General features: G+C 52.1%; 1 protein-coding gene across 3 annotated transcripts in view; it reads right to left on the bottom strand.

Annotated features, from left to right (window-relative positions):
* LOC118227557 (F-box/WD repeat-containing protein 7-like) overlaps positions 1 to 25,988 on the bottom strand; it is a 94,374-nt gene that overhangs the window by 8,503 nt on the left and 59,883 nt on the right. The window contains exons 1-7 of one of the 3 annotated variants that reach the window (XM_035418136.1): positions 21,603 to 22,020; positions 16,711 to 16,793; positions 11,982 to 12,123; positions 8,382 to 8,516; positions 7,498 to 7,621; positions 7,041 to 7,177; positions 5,810 to 5,923 (exon numbers count right to left, since the gene is read on the bottom strand). In XM_035418136.1, the coding sequence (XP_035274027.1) occupies positions 5,810 to 5,923; positions 7,041 to 7,177; positions 7,498 to 7,621; positions 8,382 to 8,516; positions 11,982 to 12,123; positions 16,711 to 16,793; positions 21,603 to 21,641 (774 nt within the window). In that variant the 5' untranslated portion in view covers positions 21,642 to 22,020. Of the gene's footprint in view, positions 1 to 5,809; positions 5,924 to 7,040; positions 7,178 to 7,497; positions 7,622 to 8,381; positions 8,517 to 11,981; positions 12,124 to 16,710; positions 16,798 to 21,602; positions 22,021 to 25,988 lie in introns of those variants that run through there. The other 2 variants (XM_035418138.1, XM_035418137.1) reach the window with 2 other exon arrangements.

Below are 25,988 nucleotides of genomic sequence, written 5' to 3'. Positions count from 1 at the left end.
CAGGGTGAAACCAAAGCCGTGCTGCCAAGGCAGTCTCATACATTACACAGTATGAAACATAGCAACGTATGCTAACACACCACACAAATATGTACACGGGCAGATATGTCGAAAGTAAAGAATAAAATAATATACATAAAACATGGCTATTTGACAACCCGTGGCAGCATCAGTAGCACACAGTAAAAGCTCCAGTGGTAATTCAACTCCAACATTTCATCTCATTCTCAACACCAAATGTAATAACAGATTACATCTGGTCCCACTCTGGAGTTGAATTAACACCGTAAGCGTTGATATTTAGTAAAAGCGTTGTTCAGCCCTCCTCCCTGCCCTTGTGCAGAGCTCCACCAATCTCTGTGCGGCCGACAACGTTTCTGCAAAGGTCATGCTCAAGAAACGACGGAGGAGAGCAATTATCTTTTTAAATAACACTTCGCTTGCTTGGAAGTATTTATCACAACGCATTAGAAAGTGAATCCGTCTCAACAGCTCCCGACTCAGTGATTTTTTCATTTTTCATTTTAAGAGTTAATTTTTTTTTTTTTTGCCTTTGCTCGCCCTTTTCTTAGCCACGGTGGCTACGACGGCCTGAACGCAGGTCTGCTCTTCCGTTTGGCGGTTTATCTGGATTCTGGAGTCCATTTTGTTTCGCGCTTTAGCGTACATATCCCCGTGGTGTAGGAGGGAGTTTCGTTTGAGACGTGTGATAATTGGACAGGTACTGCAGCGCTGCCCTGAAACAGACCTACGGTGCTGCTGTTCTGCTCAGGACCAGCAGGGAGACGCGGCTCCTGCCATTACTCAGCTCTGCAGCGGAAGAAACGGCCATTATGGCTCAAGCCTGCACCGACTATTCTTTTCACTGGCCCTTCAAAATGTTTCTTTTATCTTCTGCTGTTGCTAGGAAATTATTTTTCTCGCTTCCTCAATCTCTCCATCATAGCTCTGTCTCTCTATCTTTGGGGTCCCCCTTTTTTTCCCAAACCTCTTTTCAATCCCCATGTCAGGAAGGCCCTTTCAGGCTCTTCACACAGTCCCCGCCCCCGCCAAAACCCCGCCCTCCACCGAGCACCAGTCCCAAGGGCTTAACGACCGCTCTCCATTAAATCACTTACTTCCCTGGGAAAACCCCTCTGTTTAGGGAACGCGGGGGCCGCCTCCCCCCAAAACTGCGCACGGCTCCCTACAGCTGTGGCAACATCACAGAGAACCCGAGGCGAGCCAACAGCGCCGCGTGGGAAAACGGCGGCTCCGACACGCCCGCGACGGCGGCAGGGGAGAGCCGTGCGCGCCGCTCGCTGCAGAGACCGCGGCGCGTGCCTCTCCACAGGTGCCTTGTCAGGAGGAACGCTTTCCGGCACTTTCTGCAGACGTTTCTGGGGACCTGGCTGTGACCGGTGAGGCCGGGGCGGGTGGGGGAGGGGGGGGGGTGTCGTGCGTAGTGGCGGAGGCTTTCGAACCCGAGCTGAAATAACCGGCAGGGTTTGTTTTCCCGACGCCACACAGGGCGAACGCTGTGCCGTGAAAACTCCAGGAGTGTGGAGAACGCGTCTCAGCGGACACCCCACAGCTCCCGCCGCTCGAGCTCACGCCGCTAATGCAACCGCAAGCGAAGCGTTCCCGCGCGCCGGCGACTCAAAGCCCAGCTGCCGTTAACTCAGCGAAGGTACAGACTCAAAGGTGCAGGCTCGTCAGTAACTCAGCGAAGGTACAGACTCAAAGGTGCAGGCTCGTCAGTAACTCAGCGAAGGTACAGACTCAAAGGTGCACACTCGTCAGTGACTCAGCCAAATGAAAGGCGCGTTTTCCTGCTGTTCCATGCTGGGGTCAGTGAGCAGGCTGAGGCCTTGGTTTCAGAGGCCCTGCTTGGCCCGCTCTGTGTCTTTTCCCCCGTCGCTGGGGAAACGTTCCTAGCGTAGCATTCGCCATCTCGGCGCCCGAGAGGCGAATTCCTACAGAGGAGCTGTACATCACGCCCGAGGAACTCTGCACTAGGGTAAAGCTGATCTTCTGAGAGGGAAAAACACTTAACAGGACCAGGTCAAAACCTAGTATATGGCTGGACCGGCCGACCAATGGCGTGACTTCATCACTCAGTGACTCAGTCACAGACATTCATGTTTGTAGGGCTGAGCCCCGCTGTTGCGGTCCAGCCAAAAAACATCGAAAATAAAGCCCTGCACTGGGGTAGGAACGTTTCTGCAGAGGAAGAGCGCTCGCTGTCCCGGCCGCGGCTTGGCGCTTTGCCCCCCCCACACGGCGGGATTCCGACGCCCCGCCGCCTGACCGGTCCAAATTTAGGCGCGCCTCGCAGCGGACAGGAGAGAGGTGTGGGGACGGAGAGCCGGGCGGGGGAAGGGCAGGTCCGGACGAGAGCATAACCGTGGAAACGCTGACGCATCCGCGCGAGGAACGCGTGCGATTTGGACGTGCCCTCTGTCGAGAGGTAAACTGGAGTTGAGGAGCGGGCCTTTCTGAGCGAGGAGCGGTAAGATCCCAGCGGCGGTGCCATTCTCCCTTTGCACGACAGAGCGCACGCAGCTCATATAAGAACGAACGCTAGCTCGGTTCCTCTCGTCCTCTGGCCACAGATCGGTGACCTCGTCCCTCGTTAGAGGACAGGAGAGCAGAGCTCCCGAGAGCAACGTCCTCCATTAATGTCCGCCATTAAGCCATGTCCTTCGCTCGCCGCGGTATAGCGTGAAAAATGACATCACAGAGTCCCCTGCCGTCCGGCCACATCCGAGCGCTCGACCGCCATGACTGAACCGCCATTTATCTCAGCGCTGCGTCACGGGGCGCGACTGCGTCGACTGCGTTTCAGGGGGCAGGGAGGGGTGGGGGCGGGGCGGGGGAGCACGCTCTTACGAAACGCGGAAGCGGCGGTGACCGCTCTCTCCCTGCATGCCCGGGAATCCCGCTGACTGGAACAGATGGGAGGGAATTATAAATTCACACTTCAACCTCTGCGGAGAGGAGGATGGGAAGCTCTGCGGACGGGGGGAGGGGCGGGGGAGGAGTGGAGGGGCGGGGCTGTTGAGGAATGAGCAGTGGCCCGGGTTCGACTAATAATCCATAATCTCATTCCAGCGTCGCCCGCGGCGCTCGGAAGCGCACCGCCGCGCTGTGACCTGGGCGGGGGCCGCGGGGGCCGCAGGGGCCACAGCGCCGTGTTTGCACAGCAGACAGGGGGCAGGCTAGAGCGTGGAGCCCAAACCCCTTAAGGAAATAAGAGACACTGTAAACATGTGAACTTGTGAAAATACGCATCGTAGAACTGTTTCGCAATAGTTTGTACTGTATATTTCCGAATACACAGTGAAAACTTATATCTTGACAATATTATTAATACCTTCTTAGAATGTACCATTTCTGTAAGGGATGGTCAGGCCTGACATGGTCCCAGTGTTATGTTACCTCCAGAACAGACTGGCTGAAGTGGACCTCAGAGACCTTGTGGGTGAAGGTCGGAGGTGGTGATACTGGATCCGAACTTGGACCGCGGTCCATTCACCCCAGGCAGCGTTCACACAGTGACCGTAACCAGAATCCCTTTTAAAAAACCTTGAATCTTGAGCTTTCCTCCTCCGGCCCGCCTCCCCTGTAAATATTATCGCTGCTAACCGCTACGTGCAGCACCGGAGGGACAGAGGAATCTGAGGGAAATCGATGCCCTGAGTCCGGATGACTTACAGGCGGGCGTGCTGGGGTTCGGAAAGTTCTAGAAGGAGCGAAATAAAGAGGCGACCGCTCGGGCTGACCGCGCTCTGACTGCGGTGGGGATTTCCCCGGGCGGGGAGTCCGGGGGTCACGCCCGAGGAGGGAGGTCCGGCGGCGCTGGCGGGCAGTCCGACAGTCGCGGAGTGGACCTGGCGTTTATTGGGGCGTAAATCGCGGTCGTAAAGGTGTCCGGGCTGAAGGGCCCGTAAAGGTCCGTTTTTCGGCAGGGGCCTTTTTACGGCCGTCCCGTGGAGGTGATCCCACGCCGCACGTATCCCAGTGTCCTTTGCTCCGCGGCCCTGCTTGTGCGATCTTTGAGTCTCCGAACCGGATGAGCGGTGGGGGGGCGGGGCTGGGGAGCCGCCCCCGGGCGGCGTGCAGATGGAGCTGGCTACGCCGGTCGCCGTAGCGACTCGAGTGCAGGTGTGTCCTGCCGAGAAGGGCCGTGGGGTGCGACCTTGTTTTTGGGGTGAACAGCTGTTCACGTCTGCTCCATTACTCAGTTAACTACGATACCCATAATCCTGCTAATTACAGTAATGATTGACAGGGGGAGACTATGCACACAATACGCTTTAATTCCTTTACAAATTCACTACGCCTCTCTAGTTGTCTACCTTTACAGAAGGTGATTTTGTGATCACAGAGGTGGAGTCCTTGTGTAATTTCGCACCAAAAGGAATCTGATTGAATGTAGGGATGTGGGTAGAGTTGGAAGAAGAATGTGTTTGGGGGGAAGAGGGCGAGAGAGGAATCTGATTGGATGGGGGAGAGAGGGGAATCTAATTGGTTGTGGGTGGGGGAAAGAGGAGAATCTAATAAGATGTGGGAATATGTGGAAGAGGGGGAATCTGATTGGTAGCAGGACAGGGAACCAGATTGAAGGGGGGAGGCGGCGCAGAGCGGGGAATCTGATTTGTTTGGGGGTGGGGAACCTGATTGAATATTGGGGGGGGGGGGGGATCTGATTGGATGGGGGGTAGGGGGAGAGAGGGGAACCTGATTGGATGGGGGGTTGGGGGAGAGATGGGAACCTGACTGGATGGGGGGTGGGGGGAGAGAGGGGAACCTGATTGGATGTGGGGGTGGGGGAGAGCAGAGAATCTGATTGGATGTGGGGGTGGGGGAGAGCAGGGAATCTGATTGGATGTGGGGGTGGGGGAGAGCAGGGAATCTGACTGGATGGGGGGGTGGGGGAGAGGTGAAGCTGATTGGGTGTGGGGGGATGGGGAGAGGTGAACCTGATTGGATGTGGGGGGATGGGGAGAGGTGAAGCTGATTGGGTGTGGGGGGATGGGGAGAGGTGAAGCTGATTGGGTGTGGGGGGATGGGGAGAGAGGATGATTTACAGTCCCGTGTGAGCTCTCTCAGAAGGCTGCTGCTAAGAGGCCCCATAAAACAGAAGCACAAGGTCCATGTCAGAGCATCAGCTCCAGCCATGAATACTTAAAGCCACCCTTGAGCACACACTCAACCCGCGGGAGAGGCTGACTCACAGGCCTCGTAGCGCTCTGAATTACAACACTGCTCGCGCACAGGTACTCTCCCCGCGCCCATAAAAACGCTGTGTGTGTGTGTTAGCGCGCGCCTGTGCGCGTACGTAGCCCGCGTGAACATGCGCGTGATCTGTGCCCGTGTGACGCTCTGACGTCCGTGCGCTTGCGCGTCATGACTTCAGCGGTGTACGTCACGCTTCGGCCTGTAAATTCTCTGCCGTTTGCCGATTGGCCGCAGCTCGCGTTTCGGTTCGCGCTCGCCAGGTTTGCGCCGATCGGTCGGGAGAGCTCGGCTCTCCTTTAAAAACCAGCGGGGACCGCAGCAGAAGCCGTCCTCTGCTGGCAGCCGTCACCACGGCGATAATCGAGCCGCCGGGACGACGGCCCGAAAACGGGCTCCGCCGATGAAAACACGGGAGTCCACCCCGACGGCCGCCAAGCTGCCTCGACCGGTAACGGAGGCGATCGATACGCGTCAGAAACGCCAGCGTCAGAAACGGGGGCTGTGATTCGCTCTCCGTTACGGTGCCAACGGCGGGAATTTTGGGTGGGGGGGGGCGGCGGGAATTCGGCGGAGAAGAGCCGCTCACCTTGCCCGTCACGGCCGACCAGACTTTGAGCGTGTTGTCGTCCGAGCCGCTGACGATTCTGGCGCCGCAGAACTGAAGGCAGGTTATGACGTGGTCGTCATGACCTTTGAGCACCTGAGAGAGAGAGAGGGGGGGGGGAGAGAGAGAATAAAATATTACAATTGATCTTATAATAAGCATGTCTGTCTGTGAAACACTCCATCAACACACTGGCTTTTCTGCCAAAAAAACAGCATTGAATTGAAATGGAATTGGGGAGTAAGTATGCGCATTAGCCCTTTTTTAATGTCTCAGTGTTTTGAGTAAGAGGGATGGATCTTTTTTCTCCATCTCTACTGGGACTCTCCCTGATTGGAAGAGGCTACAGTCAGCTTCCCCTCCGAGTCAGGGCAGCCAGGGCTGGAGCCATGGGGAAGGAGGGGCACAAAACCGTCTGACCGCAATTAAAGAAAGGAAAAGTGCCTGTGGAGCACAGTGACTCAGAGACCGTGTGCATCCATGGTTTAAAAAGCGCATTGAGGGAAGTACATCCGATTACCTCAAAAAAGACATTTAGCCATCCATATAAAACGCAAGCATGGGGGACGGGGCGTCGAACGAACAGCCCGGCTAACGGAAAAAAACCAGATCTCTCTCTCGACCGAGGGGAAAGGAGGAAACGGGTTGGCCCGGCGGAGTCCGGCGGCCGGCACAGAGCCCGGTGGAACCGCCGACGTGGTGAGATGACACAGCGGTTCGGGAGCGTTGCCGGGAGACCGCCGCCGATCGGAAAGGGAGCCGGCGCCCGCGGTGGCGTCACCGCCGGCCAGGCGGGCCGGAGGGCGTATTAAAGTAATTGGGAGCCCTTCTGAGGGGGGGCGAGCGCCGGAGAGGGTGCCGGCTTAATTTCGTCTGGTTCCATTTTTCCGCGCGCGAGACGAGAAGGGGGTCGGGTCGGGGGGGGGGGCACTTTTCACGCTGCTGAAAGGAGAGGGGAATTACAGGAGTGGAGGCTCGCCCCCTGGAAAATCGATGCCCCCCCCCCTCCCCCCAAGCCGTTCCTCTCCAACACAGCCAACGCGACGCACTCGCCCAGTTCCTTCAATCAAACCGCCACTCTGGTGCGTAAGCTCCTCTGACAGGTCGGCTTATAGCTCCGCCCCTGATCTGTAAACCCACGGCGGCTGCAGCGGGGGAGATAACTAGAGCATTCTGGGGGGGGGGGGGACAGAAAGAGGAGCGGAGCCGTTACCTTGGGCGATTTGAGGTCTCCTCTCCTCCAGTTGGTGTCTATCCGGTGCTGCCTGATGTAGGCGCTCTTCCAGGGGCTGTGGGTGAAGCCGGGCTTGAGGGGCTTCCTCCTTTTGGGGGGGAGGGGCTCATCGATGCCTGAGGAGGGGGGGAGGGGGGTGGGGTCACAGGGTTCAGGGGCTCAGTATGTGTTCTTGTGATGATTGCATCCTCCACACATCGGTGAAGAGTGAACACCGCCCTAAAGGTCAGGCATTCCTTGCAGCTTTTCAGGGGCAGGGTTATGAGCCACTGATTAAAGAGTAAATCACCTCTCTCAAATTTAAACCTTGTATCAGTCACGAGCGGCGTTCTGTGCGTTCACATTGAAGCCTTGACCTGATGGGCGTGTGTGGTGTGAGTGCTGCTGTGGGGCGGTGGGGGCGTGGCCGGGGGGAGGGGCCGGGGGCGGGGCTTACCCTCCTCCTTGCACTTCTCCCTCCACAGCAGGTTGTCCTCCGCCAGGTAGCGCCAGTTGCGGCACGTCTGCGCCGCCTGCAGCAGGTCCTTGGGCTCCAGGAAGGAGAGGACGTAGAGAGCCAGCTAGAGAGACACACACGCACACACACACACACAGCGTCAGTCCCCACAAGGCTCACGGCCCTGAGTGTGTGTGTGTGTGTGTGTGTGTCCATAGAGCGAGGTTACCCACTCAGGAGCAGCCTTTCAAGGTTCGCTCAGTGATTGAAAGCAAACGTTATGGTGAGACGTGTGCCACAGTCTGAGTCGAGCTGTTTACAAATAAACGTCTATAACTGTAAATACACCATACAATACCATGCAATATTAAATCATGTGTGTGCCATGGACCAATAGGTCTAAGGGAGAGGGGAAAACATTATGCTCTACAGACAGCCCAGCCCCTCCCCAAGCCCCAGCCCCCATCACTGCCCCAACTCCTCCCCCCACCTCTCTCTGCAGGCCTTTTTTTACACACACCCTGGCCCAGCAGCCATTCCTCACAGCCAGGATATAATAAGCCCAGCCTAATAACCCTCCATCTCGGGCTACGGCAGGCGGGCAGGTCCCAGCACCTCCGCCATCCTCTCCCCGGTGCGGCGCTGACATTTCCCATCAGCCCCGTGGCTCTCATTCAGCGCTAATGCGTCCGGCGCACCCGGGGCCTGTCACATCCAGCGAGCGGACATTACCGGGGAAACCGTCAACCAGAGAGTTCCCCCCAAACCCCCCCCCCCTGCAGGGCGGAACTGCGGTCTGTGGCTGATCGGCAGGGATGGGGGCGGGGTGATTGAGGGGCGTGGTCACAAATGGGGGCGGGGCCAGAAAGGGCAGTCTTCCTCACCTCTTTGGGCAGCAGGGAGATGAAGTCTCTCTGGAACTGCGGCTCGATCACCTGCATCATGTGCTTGACCTGCGTGGGCTCGCAGCTGTCGATGAGCTCGTCCAGCGCCAGGAGCTTCTCCGGACCGCTCCAGCTCTGCAACACACGCAGAGGAGGGGCTTACAAAAGAGCGTGTGTGTGTGTGTGTGTGTGTGCGTGTGTGTGGTCCTACTGTATTCGCTGTGGGACTTACAAAGGGGTGTGTGGGTGCCTGTGTGTGTGTGTGGTTGAAGTGCATCTGTTGGTGGGGACTTACAAAGGGGTGTGTGGGTGTGGTTCACATGTATCTGCTGGGGGCCTTACAATGTGGAGTGTGTGTGTGTGTGGTTCAAGTACATCTGAGGGGGGACTTATAAAAGGACTCTGCGCGTGTGTGTGTGTGTGTGTGTGTGTGTGTGGTTGAAGTACATCTGTTGGGGGGGACTTGCAAAGGGGTGTGTGGGTGTGCGCGTCTGTGGTTCAAGTGCACCTGCCAGTGCGTTTAAACACTTTGGTTCGAGCGGCGCTAGCCAGAGCTGAATTTACAGCTGCGCGGCTAAGCTGCGTGCTCGCCGTAGCAGAGGACGGCCAGAGGCCAGTACCGTCCGGCACGTCGGCGAAACCGTGTCCCGGGCGAGCCAAGCCGAAGCAGGCGTGCGCGTCCTGTACGGAAAAACAGACCCGCAGCCGGAGAGCTCCATTTTTTAGCGCTCGCTCACAGACGGGCAGAGCTCGGGCTCGTTTGCTCACGGCTCTGGGAAGAGAGCGCGCCACCCCTTCCCCTTCTCCGACAGAGCGGCGGATCCGCGCGCAATCTGCCGCCGTCTCCGTAGTTACGCGCCCACAAACAGAGACGATAAACAGCCGCGGAGGAATTCTCCCTCCGCGAGCTAGCAGGGCTGCCGCGCTCGGAAACATCCAGCGAGGGCTTTCGCTCGGTTATTAAAAACGAAAAAAAAAGAAACGTGGACGAGATCAGGCGGTAGAACCGAGTCAGGCCGTCTCTAAGCATATTATTGCGTCGGTTGAGCTAGTCCAGTTTTAGATGCGTTATCGCGTGAGTGGACATTTGCGTCGATTTGAACCGATTTCGATGAAAACTCCAGCTGGCTTGCAACGTAGGAGTACAGGAGGCTGCTCTGCAAACCCCGTGGAGAGACTAGCCAGGGGCCGCCTGTTCACCCAGAGCCCTACTGTTCTGGACAGACTCACAAGGTTATCGGCGCACTTCAAATTTCATTAGTGCTTCAGTGCAACTGCGGGGAGGGGATTTCACATTTCCAAATATTAAACAGACACCCCCCCAGCCCTCGTAATTTTCCCTGGGCTGGGCCGGGCTGGGCCGGGCTGGGGGTGAACTCGTATAACTTACCTTTGAAAATGGGAAATGGCTTAATTGCCCAAACGAGAGAGAGCGAGAGAGAGAGAGAGAGAGAGAGAGAACGGTAAGGAGATGGACAGTGCAGGGCGGGAGAGAGAAAGGGAGAGAACGAGAGAGAGTGAGGGAGACAAAGGCAGAGAGAGACAGAGAGGGTTGGGGAGAGAGAGCGGGAGAGAGAGGGAGAGCAACAGAGACAGCAGCAGAGACAAAGACAGAGACAGAGAGAGAGAGAGAGAGAGAGAATGAGAAAGAGAGAGAATGAGAGAGGAAGAGCGAGGCTGAGTAACAAGCCGTTTCAGAGCACCTGTAATTTGGCTGCCGAGCGCCCGCAGTCTGCAGGGCTGGCGCTAGGATAATAAGGAGTTCAAATGGCCCCGATGAGGCGGCCACCTCTCTGGGCCCGACGACGCCGGCGTTGATGTGCGCCTGAGCATTAACGCTGTTCGGGGTCCCCAACAAACAGCGCAGGGGACCCAGAGAAGTAGCGGAGCGCGAATCTCCATCAAAGGCGCCTTTCTTTCCTCCTGCTTTTTCCTTTGCCTTTCTAAATGGCAGAGGTGCCTCCCCTCCACGCATTCTCCCATTCTCCCATTCGTACGGGGCACGGTGGCAGCCCGAGGCAGCCGTGCACAGAGCAAGCCAGGACAAGATTCAGGGTGTGTGTGTCTGCGTGTGCTGAGTGTGTGTGTGTAGGTGTGTTGGGTGTGTAGAGCATGTGTGTGTGTGTGTGGGTGTGCAGAGTGTGTGTGTGTGGGTGTGTGTGCGTGTGAGTGGGTGTGCTAAGTGTGTGTGTGTGTGTGTGTGTGTGTGTGTGTGAGTGTGTGTGTGTGTGTGTGTAGGTGTGCAGAGTGTGTGTGTGTGGGTGTGTGTGCGTGTGAGTGGGTGTGCTAAGTGTGTGTGTGTGTGAGTGTGTGTGTGTGTGTTGAGTGTGCGAGTATGTGTGTGTGTGAGTGTGTGTTAAGTGTGTGTGTGTGTGTATGTGTTGAGTGTGTGTGTGTGTGAGTGTGTGTGTTACGTGCGTCAAACGGTCGCACATACATCAGCCTTGCCGTCACACAGCAGGCTCTGACGGCTGATATCCACGTCTTACTCTGACGTGTTTTCACTGAAAAACAGCAGCGAAGATGACGCTCGTCTTCAGAGCTCGTCTTTTGTTAAAAACCCGTCTTTTGAGGTACCATATCTCCTTTAAGGGCAACAATTCTCTCATCTTTGGCAAAGTCATTGTCAGGGGAAACATTAGGAGATACATTATAAACATGTATGGAGTATTTTTATACGTAGAATACATGTACGTGTGCAAAGCTACGCATACATACACAGTACAAAATATGTTACTTCAAGGAAGCTGGTAAGGAACCATACATAAATTAGACAGTCTGCAGTGCAGTGTTTGGCAACTGGTTTGCAATAAAATAAAAGTGTAACACCCTCACAAACCCCAAGGATTATTTTTTCCATACAGGTTTAAGCCGATGGTATTAGCAGACTTGAAAAGTCAACTGAACTAGAGCGTCGAAACCATTTTCCAAGACTCAAAAAAACAAACAAAAGACGACAGGGAAAAAAAGAAAAATCAGCATAAAAGCTCACGTCAACGTAACAGAACTTCTTTGTGCTTGTTTGGGTAAGTGGGGGGGGAGCGGAGGACGATTGACACGGGCGATAACGAGCCGATTCCGGTGCCTTGGGTAAACAGCCGTCCTGCGTCTGGAGCGGACGGCTCGCCGTGACGACACGCAAGCACAGACGCGTTAGCGGGGTGGAGGATGGAGCTCTGTGGAAACTCCTGGGTGGAGCTCCGCTCCTTTTATTAACTCTGGCGTCCAAACAGCCCAAGTGCACCGTAGGCAAACATCTCCTCGCCAGGCTGTCAGGCCTGAAATACAGGTGGATTGAGAGGGGGGATTACCTGAACAAAGCTAGCGCCTGTTTGGCCACGGACCTACATATTGCACTTCCCGGGGAAAGAAAAAGAAAAAAAAAAAGCTGGGAAGAGAGATACGGATTGGCTGTCAACTGCTCCTCGCTTTGCGGGAATGGGTAACTCCACGCAATGGAAAACACGACGCGTGTGGAAGGTGGAATTATCCAGAAGCACGTGTGAAGATTGATTGGCAGGCAAATCTGGGGAAGGGTCTGAGGGAGACTTGTGGGGGGGGTTGGGCATGTGAGGACTTGCGAGCGGGCGGGGCCCTCACCTGGAAAGTGCGGAGCCATTCCTGGAGCCCGGCGGGCGGCTGGATGGAGGTGATGCGCCGTCTCTGCTGGCCCTGCCCGTTGGCTGCCCGCAGGTCCCCGAATGTGGTGGGCGTGGCCGGGTACGGAACGAGCCCTGTGGGGCTGCGAGGGGGGAAGAGACGGATTGAGTCAAAGAGGGGGGTGAGAGAGAAAGAGGGTGAGTGGAGGGAAACAGACAAAGGGACAACAGAGAGAGAGAGACAGGAAGAGAAGGGAAATGAAAGGAAGTAGAAAAGAAAATGTAAAGGTAGCAGTAAGAGGAAAGAGGAGGAATAGATTGTACAGGTAACAGACTGAAGCTTTCTTTCATCAAACAGGAATTATGGGTAATACAGACGGGAGCAACAACACAGGTTTGCATGTGGGAGTTCTGTGGAGAATACACTCCAATACGAGAACAACAAGGGACCCAACCAGGGGTTCACAATCGAATAGGACTGTTCTGCTTAAAAACACGTGGAGAGAGGCATGTGGTATGCATCTCCACTCACCTCCCTCCGCACCCTGAGAGGTAAAATGGCCGCATTTTGGACGCGTGCCACTCATATAACGGGCAAACTTGTTTCTTCTGCGCCTTTTCACGTAACACCAAATTAATGAGGTAAAGAGTGAACCGGGCAGCCGCTTCTTAATGGCTGCGGCTACTTTACCGGGCCTTTCCAGATTTCAGTGTGGAACCCTGGAGAGCCCCATGGTCTGCTGGCTTTCGTTGTTACCCCAGAACCCACTTTGCCCGGTCTAAATCGGTTGCTGATTTTAAGGTGAAAACAAAAAACTAGAGGACCTAGTGGCTTTCCAGGACCAGGGCAGTTCAGCCTCAAACTTGTGGGGTATGAGGTTTATTCTGGGGTTTACTCGCAGTGGGGAGCCAGTCAGGCAGGGTGCGGGACACCACTGTTTTGCAGTCCTCACGTTATTAATCAGAAACAGAGGAATACGAGACTAATGGCATTTGTCACAAATAAACCCCTTTTTAACTGCCGGGTTGTTAAAAAAAAATAAAATAGATCTTGCTAATAAACACATGCGGCTTTGAGCAGAAGAATGCGACGTGGGAGCCCGTGCTTTTCCATCAGAGCGCCGTTCCCCAAGCCTTTTCCCGCAAGGACTCGGAAGGGCGCACGCTGTTCTGGAAAATTCCGCCAGACGTCAGACGCGACCCCCCAGGGCCGACCGCTTGCGCTGCGGCGGGTCGCTCGCGGCGCGGAGAAGCGGGGGGCCGCGATTTCACGCGGCGGCGTCCTCCGCTTGGCAACGGTCTCGTTCGAGAGCGAGCTGCAGGAACGCGGGGGGGCTGGGCTTTCTCCACAGACTCGCTTTTAATAGGGCCTGTAGGAAACAAAAGCCCAGGTGTCCAGCAATCACCAGGCTGTGCAGCTAACCTCCGTCACGAACGAGGCGTCCCTCTGCGGGGGGGAGGAAGGCGTTCGCGCCCGAGGGTCGCGGGAGCGGGAAAGAGAATTCGGCGGAGCCGAGCCGAGAGCACGTGTGTTCCAAATGCAAATCCCCGTACCCGCGCGTCGGTGCGAATTCTCCAAGGTTAAGCGACGGATGAATCACAGTTCATTTACCAAACGCAATAAAAATGTGAAAAATCCACTGTGAAATCCGCTTCACGGACGGGCGGGGCTCCCACCGGCTCGCCTGCTCGCTCGTCTCCGAGCGGCTCGTTTCCGCTCCCCGCTCCGGCTAACCCAGCGGGCGCCGCTGTACGCACGCGCAACCCACGGCTTCCCCTAGGCTTCCCCCACACAACGCACACGCCTACAGTTCCTCAGCGTCCCACTCCCAAATGGAGACAGTGGGATGAGGGCCATGCAGGGACATAAAATCACTGGTGTAAAACGGGAAAGAGCTCAGCCGCTCGGACCGAGGAGCACGCTGGTAATAACCAATAAAACCAATGCTGACAGTGACTTTCGGACACTCCGCGCCTATACCTCTGGGTTCCCTGCAGATGTTGAGCGAGAAACGGTATCCACCAATTGCTGTAGGGCGTTTTTCCGTTGGTTGTTAGCAACGTGCTCCGTGACTGGTGGAGCCGATCTGTTTCCTATCAGCAGGGTGACCTCACCACCGTCTTGTCCTCATTTCCCTCACCTCTGCCTGAAGCCTAGGATCTGGCCCAAGCTCATCTACCACCATGCACTACCAAACTGTTCCCTGTACACTGGTGGGACTGGGGGGGTGACCAAGGTCACCAGCCCTCTGCTGACACTATCAAAATGTGCCAAGACCCCAGGTGAGTCCAACATGGGGTGTGTTAAATCTCCCTCAAGCCCCTGAACAATGTAGGGACAAGTGGGACTGACAACAGTTATTCAACATTATAACAGCAGTTATTACGCATTATAACACACAATAACCTCCGTTATTGTACACAGTAACAGCGGTTATTATACATTGTGACATTAAAACATACAGTACAAGGACAAAATTATACAACTTCTTGACTTTCTCTCCCCACAGGAATGTACACTTGGCTGGCATGCAGAGATTCGAGTTGCTGTAAATACCAGTGAAGGCATGCTGTGCATACTTTAGGTGGAATCAAACAAGCAGCTAACTCCAGTCCTGCTGCGCCAGCCTTATGGCCATATTTCCATATTCTATTTTCTCTTCGCTGGGATCCGGGGGGGGGGGGGGGGGGGGGCGTCCAACGAGAAGGCTGCGATTGGTCGGTAGCTCCCGGCCCTATAGCTCCAATAGGAATGGCGGTAATGGAGTCCCGTTCTTACGGCCAGGCGCACTGCGGGCCTTCTGTTCTGCCCTTGCTGTAGTTTTGGACACCCCCCCGCCCCCCCTGTGCCGTGAACGCCCACGCCCTCCTCGTGGCCTCACAGCCGGCCTGTTCCCGGCCAGGACGGCCTGCCCACGCCGTCCCGTCCTGGGACAGCCCCTCTCACGACCGCTAAACCTGGCCGATATCCTTTTACTGGGCTCTGAATTATGCTTCTGTAGTCTTTTTATTATCTGACCGTATTTTCTCCTAATTTGGAGAGTCAAGGTTGTGTGTTTGCGCTGACGGCGGCGATCCCCTGTGGGGTAAACATATGCTCGCCTCTGAAACAGGTGATTTCCCTCCGCTGCTTATTTTCAGCCGCCCGATAAACAGAACAGGGTCTGAGGAGGAAGCTGATGAGTGGCTTGTGAGGCCATTTGATGGAGTGGCTGCTGGTGACAAGACGCTGGCGTCCCATTGGCTCAAACCGTTCCCTCCCCGGGTGACATCACGGCAGATAAAGCGTCCGCCTGCATCTTCGGCATCACTGCCTTTCTCTAAACATCGCTTTGGCGTACAGCAGTAAGGCGTTTCACGAAGAAAAACCAAGGTTACTCCTCAATTACTCCTCTAAATAGACAAACGCGGCCGATTTTATTCGCGTTTCACTTTTGTTTTTACCGTTTTGACTGCAAGCCAGCCAGTCATGCTGGGAAAATTCCCGGCTGAGAAAAGTTGAGCTCAGCCAATGAAATGCCGCACCACCAGTCGGTTCAGTTTGCATGACGATATGAGGGGCGGGTGCCTAACAACAGTCCAAAAAAACATTTCACGATAAACATCCACTGATGGGAAAAAAGTGCTTATCAATTTAGAATCAATCTGAGAGTGTTGCTAAAGAGCATGCCTGTAGGAGTTCATAACATGGTTCGTGCACAGGCATGTGAATGCTTTCAGCTGGGAAGGCACTGACGGCCAATCAGCTGGCTGGCTAGCTGCCGAAATAAAAATGATATTGGCTGATATTTGCGATCTGCGTTCGCTTCAACGGTACGGAATGTTTCATCCGTGATACAGCCTTCTTTATCACAGAAAGACTGCGTGACCCTATCAGACATACTAAGATATATTGGGAGTGTGTGTGTGTGGGAGAGAGAGAGCGTGCGTGCGTGCTTGTGTGTGTGCGAGAGAGATAATATACATTTTGTGTGTGTGAGAGTGAGTGATAGAGAAAGATAGAGAGAGAGAGAGAAAGGGAGATTATATACATTTGTGTGTACATGTGAGTGTGTGTGAATGAGGAAGAGAGAGGGAGATTATATACATTGTGTGTATATGTGTGCGTATACGTGTGTGTGCGAGACAGAGAGAAAGGGAGAGAGAGAGAGATTATATACGTTTGTGTGTGTGTGTGTTAGAGAGAGAGAGAGGAGAGAGAGTGAGATAGATCATATACATTTGGGCGTGTGTGTGTGTGTGTGTGTTAGAGAGAGAGGAGAGAGAGAGTGAGATAGATCATATACATTTGGGTGTGTGTGTGTGTTTTAGATAGAGAGAGTGAGACAGATCATATACATTTGGGCGAGTGTGTGTGTGTGTGTGTTAGAGAGAGAGGAGAGAGAGAGTGAGATAGATCATATACATTTGGGTGTGTGTGTGTGTTTTAGATAGAGAGAGTGAGACAGATCATATACATTTGGGCGTGTGTGTGTGTGTGTGTGTTAGAGAGAGAGGAGAGAGAGAGTGAGATAGATCATATACATTTGGGTGTGTGTGTGTGTGTTTTAGATAGAGAGTGGGAGAGATAGATCATATACATTTGGGCGTGTGTGTGTGTGTGTGTGTGAAACAGATTGCAGTTGTGGGAACCTGGCTGTCACACCCAAACCCAAACAGGCAGGCAGGCAGGCAGCCCCGGGGTTCTCATTGGCTGCTGTAACAGAGGCGCAGGGTGGGCGGGGCTTTACCTCGGGTACTCCGGCCCTTTGCAGGGCTTCTTCCCTGAAGGAAAGGATCGGACCTCGGGGCCGTGGTCCAACTTCCTCTTCATCTGCGGGGCCAAAAGGAGAGAGAGAGAGAGAAACGTCAGCGGCCTGACACCGGCGAGCGGAGGGCGACCGCAGAGCGCGTTGCAGCTGGCCGCGGGACCGTGGGGGGGGGGGATAATGAGACGTTCTGTATTCAAAGCCCCGGCTTCTCCTCCGCTACGAACACAAACAGTTAGGAGGTCTCGGACCTGCTTTAAGATCCTGGGAGCTTTAATCAGGGGCTTGTGTCGTCTAATCAGGCCTGCTTTGCGTACGCGTACGTCCCGAATCACAAAGGCAGATCTTCCGCGTGTGCACGTGTCCAAGTGTGTGAGCGTGCGAGTGTGCGTACCTGTGTCTGGCAGGCTGCTAGCATGCATTTGCATGCGTGCGTGTGTGTGTGTGTGTGTGTGTGTGTGTGTGTGTGTCAGCTGAAGGGGGGGGCACATTTGTGGGTGTGTTACACAGTGATGAGAATTATAAGCCAACATAAGACCTTTTTTGACAGGACCTCATATATTCCCGTCTGGCCAGAAGTTACTGCACAAAACCGGCGTACGCATAAATGGCCAAGGGACAATCAATCGGACTGATGGAGATTAAAACCAAGGCTTGTATCTCCACCTGCAGCACTCTCCCCTCTCCCCATCAGTTAGGCCACCCCTATGAGCCTGACGCTGCCACTCATAATGCCTCGTGATTGGCTGCGAAAGGAAATGAGAAACTCATTTCTACTGGCTGTGGGCCAGAGGACTGAGCTCTGATTGCATCCTCAGCACCAGAGGCCTGTGTGATTTATACTGCAGCTCGGGGAGAGAGACAGAACGACCCCGTTCTTTACTACGCATATACACACACATACACACACAACCATGTGCACGCATGCACGCACACATACATACACACACACATGCACACATACATACACAAACACAGCCATGTGCATGCACGCACGTACACAAGCATACATATGCGCACGCACGCATATGCACACACACACACACACACACACACACACAAACAACCACAACTACTTCTGCTCGGGGTGCATAGTTTGAGCCTGGATACAGAGCATCCACTCACTAAACAAAGGGGTCATTGTCCAGCGATGCGCAAGTCCCACACCGCATTTGAATAAAACTATTTCTGGGGACGAACAGAGGAACGGAGGAATCTGCATGCATTATGATTGAAATGGTCTATTTGGCAGGATACTCAAGAACTGGCACACTTCTTGAATTATACTCGACTTTATTTATTTCCTTATTTATTATACTTACTATATTTGTCGAGTCTGATCTACTTTAGTTGAGGTTGTTGTGCTCGGCAAATGGATTCAATTCATATATACTAAGTGGGCACTGGGATTCTTACATGGGGAAGCTCTGTTCTGTCCACGACACCTCTGGGCCAGCCAATTTAATCAACATTCAGCACGTCAACTACCCACGTGAAACTGCAAACGGGTCTAAACAAGACGCCTTTTTTTCAAAACATGAAACGGTGTGTGAACTACCACAGTGATGCACGAAGCCGCATCCCCAACGCAGAGACCGAAACTTAATCAGAAGCCTTAAGGTCAGAATGTGAAATATTCGGGGTGTTATCAAAACTGCGGCATTCTTTGCTGTTCGAGGCCTTGAATGAGCGCAGGAGGTTGATGCAAAACGCATCTGAAATACATACTTGTATTTTTTTTCTACAAACAAAAGACAAGTGGAACGCAAATTAAACAAAGCAAAAAAGAAAACAAAAAAAAAAACTACAAAAACAAATCAACACAATGCTTAATCAGTGGCCAAAGGTTAGAATGTGAAATATTTGAAGCGTTATCAAGAGCTGCTCCATTATGTCGGACACAAGGCTCTGGCTTGGGCGGCTAATTTGTTCCTTCACAGGAACACGTCCACAGGACAAACGTATTTCGATAAGACGAGGCTTTCAGTGGGGCACAATGAAAGCCACTGATCTTCGGATTTCTGAAATAGAGGAAGGTTCAGAAAGGGAAAGGGACATCTGCGCTTTTTGTATGAAGTACTGCCCGAGTTTAGAGCTTCTAAGTTTTTAAAAAGCGAGAGTCTGTGCCTGCATGCACCCAGACGCACACACACCCACCCACGCACGCACACATGCGCACACACACACACACAAAATCAGCAAAAAAAAAAAAAAACCCATTCTGGACAGCGGCTGTGCACAGAACAGTGTCTGCTTTTAATAAGGTTAAAAGATCTGTTATTTTTGTTCCAAATTCTTTCTTTTTTTCATTTCGGAAGTGGCTTTCTTTCATGAGTCTCTTCTCTAACTGCCGAGATCTGTCCATTCAAACCCATCCCCGTTCCCAAGGCTATGATCTCACTACATAGGCAGCTGGAGTGTGTGCACTTGTGCGTGCGTGAACGTGTGTGTGTAGGATTCATTCAGAACCTCAAGTTTATTCAGTTGCTAGCATTTCAGCCAGAGAAAGTAACCCTAGACACGTAGACAGCAGTGTCTGTAAACCTCCTATAATCAGCAATTGCATGCTTCCTGGCCCCTGAAATCACAATCGCGCGCGCGCGCGCACACACACACACACACACACTTTGAAAAAGAGGAATGGAGCAGAGGAAGCCCAAATATTTATTCAGAAAGATCAGGCACACACCACAGAAAGCGAATGAGCAACAAACAATTCCAGCCTCATCTGCTTCATCTTCCTGTGGAAACTCTCGATAAACAAATACTGCTGTCTATATCGATCACATTATTTAAAAGCGGTTACACCTGTGCGTAAAAGACGTCTCATCTAAAACAAATGCGCTACAACAGGGAGGATGCCCATAAACACTGGTATGGAATTACTACTTGGACTGAATGGAGAGATTCATAGCCCTCACTGAAACAAAAACAATAAATAAATAAATGAAAAATAGGGACAAGCCTACATTTTACACTTCACCAAATGAATAGTTGGCTGAACTCTGGCTGCAGGAAATGAATAGAAAATATTTTTTGACCATGGCTTAAAAGCCGCTACTTTGCCATGTATATTTTATCATTTCACCATTACAGGCAGTTAAGGATTAAGCTTACTTGGTTAAACACGGCAATTTAAGTTCGAAAGGAAAATGTAGCCTATGCACTGAAACTACGGAAAGAAGGATTTGTGCTGTGACATCTGCGGACATAGAGCTGTACAATACAGATTCTTCATGAGCATACAACCAAAAGAAAGCACCGTCCAATCATTTCCCCACAGAAAGACCAACATCAGCATTTCTGCCTGGCTAAAAGCCGTCTTTGCTGCAGTGTTCAGGTTCTTGAATTGGAAAAACGTCAAATGAATTGAGCGAGATCTTTCAATTCGATAATGTGGGAGGATACACAATCACCAATTGCTTCTGACGGTAGGTTCTCATTAAGTCGTGAACGTGCAGAAAACATGTATAGCCTACATTGGGGGGTGGGACAGGCGCAGAGCACGCGGACGTTAGCCATCCTTTATTCCGCCAGACTAGTCCATAACCAAGCGATTAGATAGAAAATAATACGAGTCGGTGGCATTTTGCGTAGCGTTAAGGAGGCACGCCGCGTTCATCGAAAGCCCATTAATCTTTTTACTTAAATGTTAAGCACATTAAAATCCTTCCATAATTCAGTGAACGGTAAACTCTGAGTGACTGCGCCGAATGACAGAGTTTGGTGCTAACTAAAAGGTTTCATCTTCAAAGGACAAGATACACGCCCACACTGGCACAGTAACCCATTATGTTTGTGTGGTTCACAAACGCACAGCACTACACGACTACAAGCATCGAGCTATACCGCAATCAGTACCGTTCAACAGGCTGTATAGCTGGAAAAGACGACGGAGATTGCCGTTAGTATCTGAAACATCATTTACAAAGTATCAACTGTTCCTCTGTCATAGAATAAATTATACAATTTCGTCACTTTCTTTAAAATATCAATATACATATATTCAACTTCCATACTGAAAAAGGCACACACAACCCCGGCACTAATGCAAGATATGAACAGCATATATGCATTTTAAAAATAGCTGAAACCTGTGTAGCACTACGAAAAGCAGCAAATGATTTATAAATGTGAACACAAATAAGCATAATGACAGAATAATGTCCGTTCGAGACTCGGTTTGATTGCCATTGTACAAATAACGTAAAGCATTGATTTTTTTTGTTGGTTATTGAAGAAACACGCGCGCGCCCCAAACCCGTTGCCTAGTGTGAAATGAAAGGCTAGAATCAATGCAATAAAGCCGTAAGCCTGCCGGGATAATGTGCACTGATCCCCACTCTCGTGTACAGCGCACGCAGGTGCAATAGCAGTTATTCCAAGAGCGGATAGCTTGGAACACAACGCGACGGGAAAAAAGAACCCCTCGTGTTGCTTAGCAAATTCTCAAATATTCCAATAAAGCCAAGGCCAACGTGATTCGGACATTAACGATAGGACAGTGAGGGCGAGTTGTATGACGGTGCTTCAGCACCAAATCAATACCCTTGAATTCAGAAGAAACATCAACCCCCGCCAAGCGGTGTTTTCACAACAGCCTGAAATTAGCGGATAATTCTTTTTTTTATACAACCATTTCAAGCGAGCGATTTTCAATTCATTTTTCCCGCAGTGGTCTGAGAATGAACGTTAAGCGCAGCGCGACGCATCTGCCGTTTACATCAAACCCTTTCACTGTCAAATAAAACCCAGCTGCGCAAAGAAAATAGCTGACCAGTAGAAGCATAATTGCGGTATGGTACTGCTTTGAGGACTACAGCTCATTTCAACGACGAAAAAAAACAAAAGCAAAACCCCAGACCTATACTCACTTTATAGAAAATCATCTTTAAAGTGCCGTAGAACCCCATCGTTGTAGTCCTGTGTGGTTTCTTCACTGGCAGTTGCTAAAGTCCCAGTATCACTGAGCAGTAGGTATCCTCTGACAACGCGCGATCTGCTCACTCTCAGGTAGATCCGACACTATCTCTGATGTGGACATGCTCGGGCACGTCACAGGACGAACGAGCACGGGGCAGAGCCGGCGACCAAAGCTCCGCGGGTGTCACACCAAATAAGACTCAGTGACAATTCGATTCGGCAGTGCTCAGTGCTCACATAACCACCCGGCCCCAGAGGACTACGAGAGAATAATGAGAAAAAGGGGAAGTTGCGCTCGGAGGAGGTGGAGGAGGAGGAGGAGGAGGCAGGGAGGACGGTGTCCTCCGCCAAGCCTTTACAACGCTAGCGATTGCTAAGGGATCGGATTACACCGTCCCCGGTGGTGAGGAGGCGAATGGTGCAGTCCGAGCTCAGCTCGAACCTTATGCGCAGTGTAGTAATTTGAGCGAAGCGCGAGGCAACGAGCGCACAGCGGCTAAGGATGGTCCCGCAGCTGGGGGCAGGACGCCTATTTGGCGCAGGCGGATTAGAAGCAAATGCAGCCCCTCACTTGTTGCTTTGCTGCCCCCCTCCGTGTCTTGTCCTTTCCCCACCATTGAGCAGGTGGTATTTTCGCCAAGGGTCTGTTTTTGTATCCGCTGCATAATCAGGGCTTGCTCTGTTGTGAGGGCAAACATTTTTTTCACGACTGTAATTAAAATAACAAAAGTAGTTTCAAGCAAAAGTTGAAACGTTTTTACAGGAGCTCTGCATCTTTAAAATTTGTCATCTGAACCCCTGCAAAGTTAATACTGCCCCTACACATAAATGCTTCATATTCCACCTCTAGGAAAAAAAAAAAAACAGACATTGTTTCATATGTTAACATATGCATTGGTGATGCACAAGAAATACTTGCGTGAGCATGCTAAAATTACACAGATGCTCAACGACAGTGACCGTGCAGTGAATTCCTCCTTCAATACTCCACTCCCAATATTTCTTACTCATCTGAGGTGTGCTGTTATTAGCCAGATAGGATGTCTCTATAAAATGCAAATGTGTGTTTCTGTGTAAGTGAGAGAGACAGAGAACGAGAGAGTGTGTTTATGAAAACCCACACATTCTGTTGCACCTGGAGATTGTTCCTAAATCTCTCAGCAAAGGGCATTGTCTGAATACATTCATTAGTGTTCTGCTACTTTCCAGAGCAATACAGACAAGGGCCTGCTACTGGGATATTTATTTATTGGAAAACAAACCTTCTGTGACAGGTACATTGGCTTCAGCTAAAGAAAGCATACGTGGGGGAAATGATGTCACTTCCATCTATTTAAACAAAAATAAATGGGGATCTCATAAAAATTCAAAAGGAAATACTCCACAAACAAAACAGAAACGAATCTGCAACGAGCTGGGACTGTTTCAGACACGGTGCTGAAGGCACTGAAACTGTTCCACAGGCTGACAAAAGACACATTCTGGGGCTTCGCCAGAAGTATGGCCATATTTGGTGGCTGAACTACACCCCCCCCCCCCCCCCCGATTAAGATTGAAGTTGAGCTCCAGGGGCTGTAGGTGACTTTTTATTCATTTTTTTTCTCCATCTACTCCACAATGGCACCAAAGTCCGAAATGTCACACGAAATGAACGCTCGTTTCACGCGGCGAAGGTCAGTCGCTGGCAGGCAGCGGTTTGCAGCTGCTCTGCTGGTCTCGGTCATTAAGGAGCTGGCTGCGCCGCGGTCCGGTCTCCTCTACCCACAAATTCCTCGCCCCGGCTTTGGTTACTGTTGACTCTGGAGACCGCGCCTTCACGGCCGGCCAAGCGGAACCTAACAGAAAGGAACAGCACGGGAACCCTCGCCTGAGGAGAAGGCTCTCCACGCAGGTGAAGACCGGGCGGCGCGAACGCTAACGGGCTTCGAGCGCCTGCAATTACACAAACGTTCAGTTTTTTTTTCCCGATAGGAAACGTGGCAGAACCGCTAGTCGGCCGCTCTGAAGGAGAGCGGTTAAGTCCTCCGCCAGTGAGCCTTCTCGTTCCGCGCGTTAAGTGTCCAAAACGGAAAAGGATGTTTTGTGAAAGACAAATCGTTCCGTAAAAGCCACTGATTAGCTTAACGCCAAAGGGAATTCGATCCGTGTGTGGTTTACGGCCAGCCGCAGTCACCGGACGGGAAACGCGATTCGGAGCTGAACGCGCGAGGAGGCGTTAGCGATGCACTTCGGAGAGCGCGTCACATTTTCAGCGGCTGAATGTTTGCGGTGCTGAGAGACCACATTTCTGTGTTCAAGTCCCTTGGGTAAATCACTCGACCGCATTGGTGACCTGAACCATCATGCTAACGGGTTAGGAGCGGACGCGTGGGCTGCAGGAAGGCCCGCACTGGGAAACGAGCCGTCAGTTTCGCTGGCAAACACGCTCAAGACCTCTTCCTTCAGTATGGTCACCGGGACGTGTGCAGGTGATAAGAACCACAAACAGTACTCAGGAGCACACAGTGATAAGAGAATGGCCTCATTCAGAGTGTAATGGCTACTGTGTGCTGTGGCCTGGACAAAGGCAGCGATTTCCACAGCTGATTGGTTGACATTTCCTGTCACTTTTTTGGCCAGGAGTGTTCGTGTTGACCATGCCACCCTACACATACTTGTTCCAACAGCTTTGGTATGAATTACAGACACAATGCGACTGTGTAAGGATGCAAACAGCTGTAACCAAGATGAACACCAAAAACACCTGCGCAGCATCATACACCTTACATACCCATATATACACTGAATATATAAATTAAACAGAGCCTGACTACATTAGCTAAGTAGTGTTGCGCAGTGCCGAATAAACTTCAACAAACAAAAACAAAAGCGCGGACGCTCAACTGAAGCGCTGGTGTGAAGATAACAGGGCACCCCTGAGGGAACAAAGGAAAACAAACTCCAAACAGACCGGCTTTCAGATGTGCCGGCCCCCGGTTAAGCATGCTGCCGGCGTTTCGGCGTATTCACCGCTGCTCATTACGCCCCGGCACCTCGGGGCTCCTGCCGCAGGGCATCGGGCGCGAGCTCCGAGGGGCCTCTGGATTTGCTCGGCAACCGGCTTGACTCCGCCCCCCCCCCCCCCCCCCCCAGCTTTCTGCGATGCATACTGATGAGCGTCCGTACGCGGTAAGACAAAAAAAAAAGGTGGGGCGCCGAATCAAAGCGTTCGAGGGGCCTGGCTCACCTGCATCTCGAAACGATGAATGGGCGCAGGTGCAACGGCGGCTAGATCTCTCTGCAGTTCTCGCCCCGGTCACTATGGCAACCCTCACTCATTCTGTTGGGAGTGGAGAGGTGGGGGGGTGGGGGGTGGGTGGCTGGGAGTAGGGGGCCAGATGCTGGCTCCCGTGGGACCGGGGAGTTTTTCTTTTTTTTTTTTCTTTCATTCTTCTTTTTTTTGTGAGCGCCCCTCCGAAGCGAAAGCTCCCAGCCCTTGAGCAGATCTCTGGAATGCGCGGCATGCCGGAGGGTCAGGCCAGATGCTTTGATGAGCGTGGAGCCCCATTGTTGCTAGCCTTCCGCGGCGCAGCAACGCGCTAACAGCCGGCCAGCGCGCAAAATCGGAGCGAGACTGAGAGCCACGCGTGGTTTTAAACAAAACGGTCATGTCTGAGGGAAAAACGGCAATTTCAGATTCCATCTTTTCACTTGTTAGATTTAATCGAGAAGGGGCAGAAGATTTAATCGTGTGGGAGAGGGCGAGGGGGCTGACTGATTGCAGTATACAGAGTGTGAAATTCTGATAATTGGATCATTTAACATTGGCAATAGACTCAAATGCACTTAAATTGCAGACTCAGAAAATGTCTGCAGGGCAAACACAAATACATATGAACGCACACATATTGTGCTATCTATGATACTGCTTCAGTCTCAGGGGAAAACACTCAAGCTCAAGTTATCCACAAAAGAGCTTTCAAAGGAGTTTACAGTACTGCGGGGTCAAAACATACCAAAGGGGTAGTTTCAGGTGAAATGCACGGAATGAAAATCCAACACAATCCTGATGCTCAAAAGAGTTTATCTACCCACTCTGATAAGACGACAGGCTATATTTTTCACTCATTCATTGTAAAGTTCTTCTTTTGAAAAAGAAAAGCTTTGTGGCTTTGTGTATGAGTTTGTTCTTAAATGCTTTTTTGTCACAATGCGGACCGCTTAAATAAGCAATTCGCAAGGCTTCAGAAAATCTCCAAGCTTTTCAGACCGAATGTATCAAGCTGAAATTAGATTAGGTCAAAGTTTTGCAAACAGATGTTAAAAGGAACACGGGCCTATACGGCAGATGTTTAACA

The sequence above is a fragment of the Anguilla anguilla genome, chromosome 5 (genome assembly GCF_013347855.1).
Source record: "Anguilla anguilla isolate fAngAng1 chromosome 5, fAngAng1.pri, whole genome shotgun sequence".
NCBI lineage: Eukaryota > Metazoa > Chordata > Actinopteri > Anguilliformes > Anguillidae > Anguilla > Anguilla anguilla.
The sequence above is the reverse complement of the archived record's forward strand: the minus strand, read 5'-3'. Positions and strand labels throughout refer to the sequence as shown.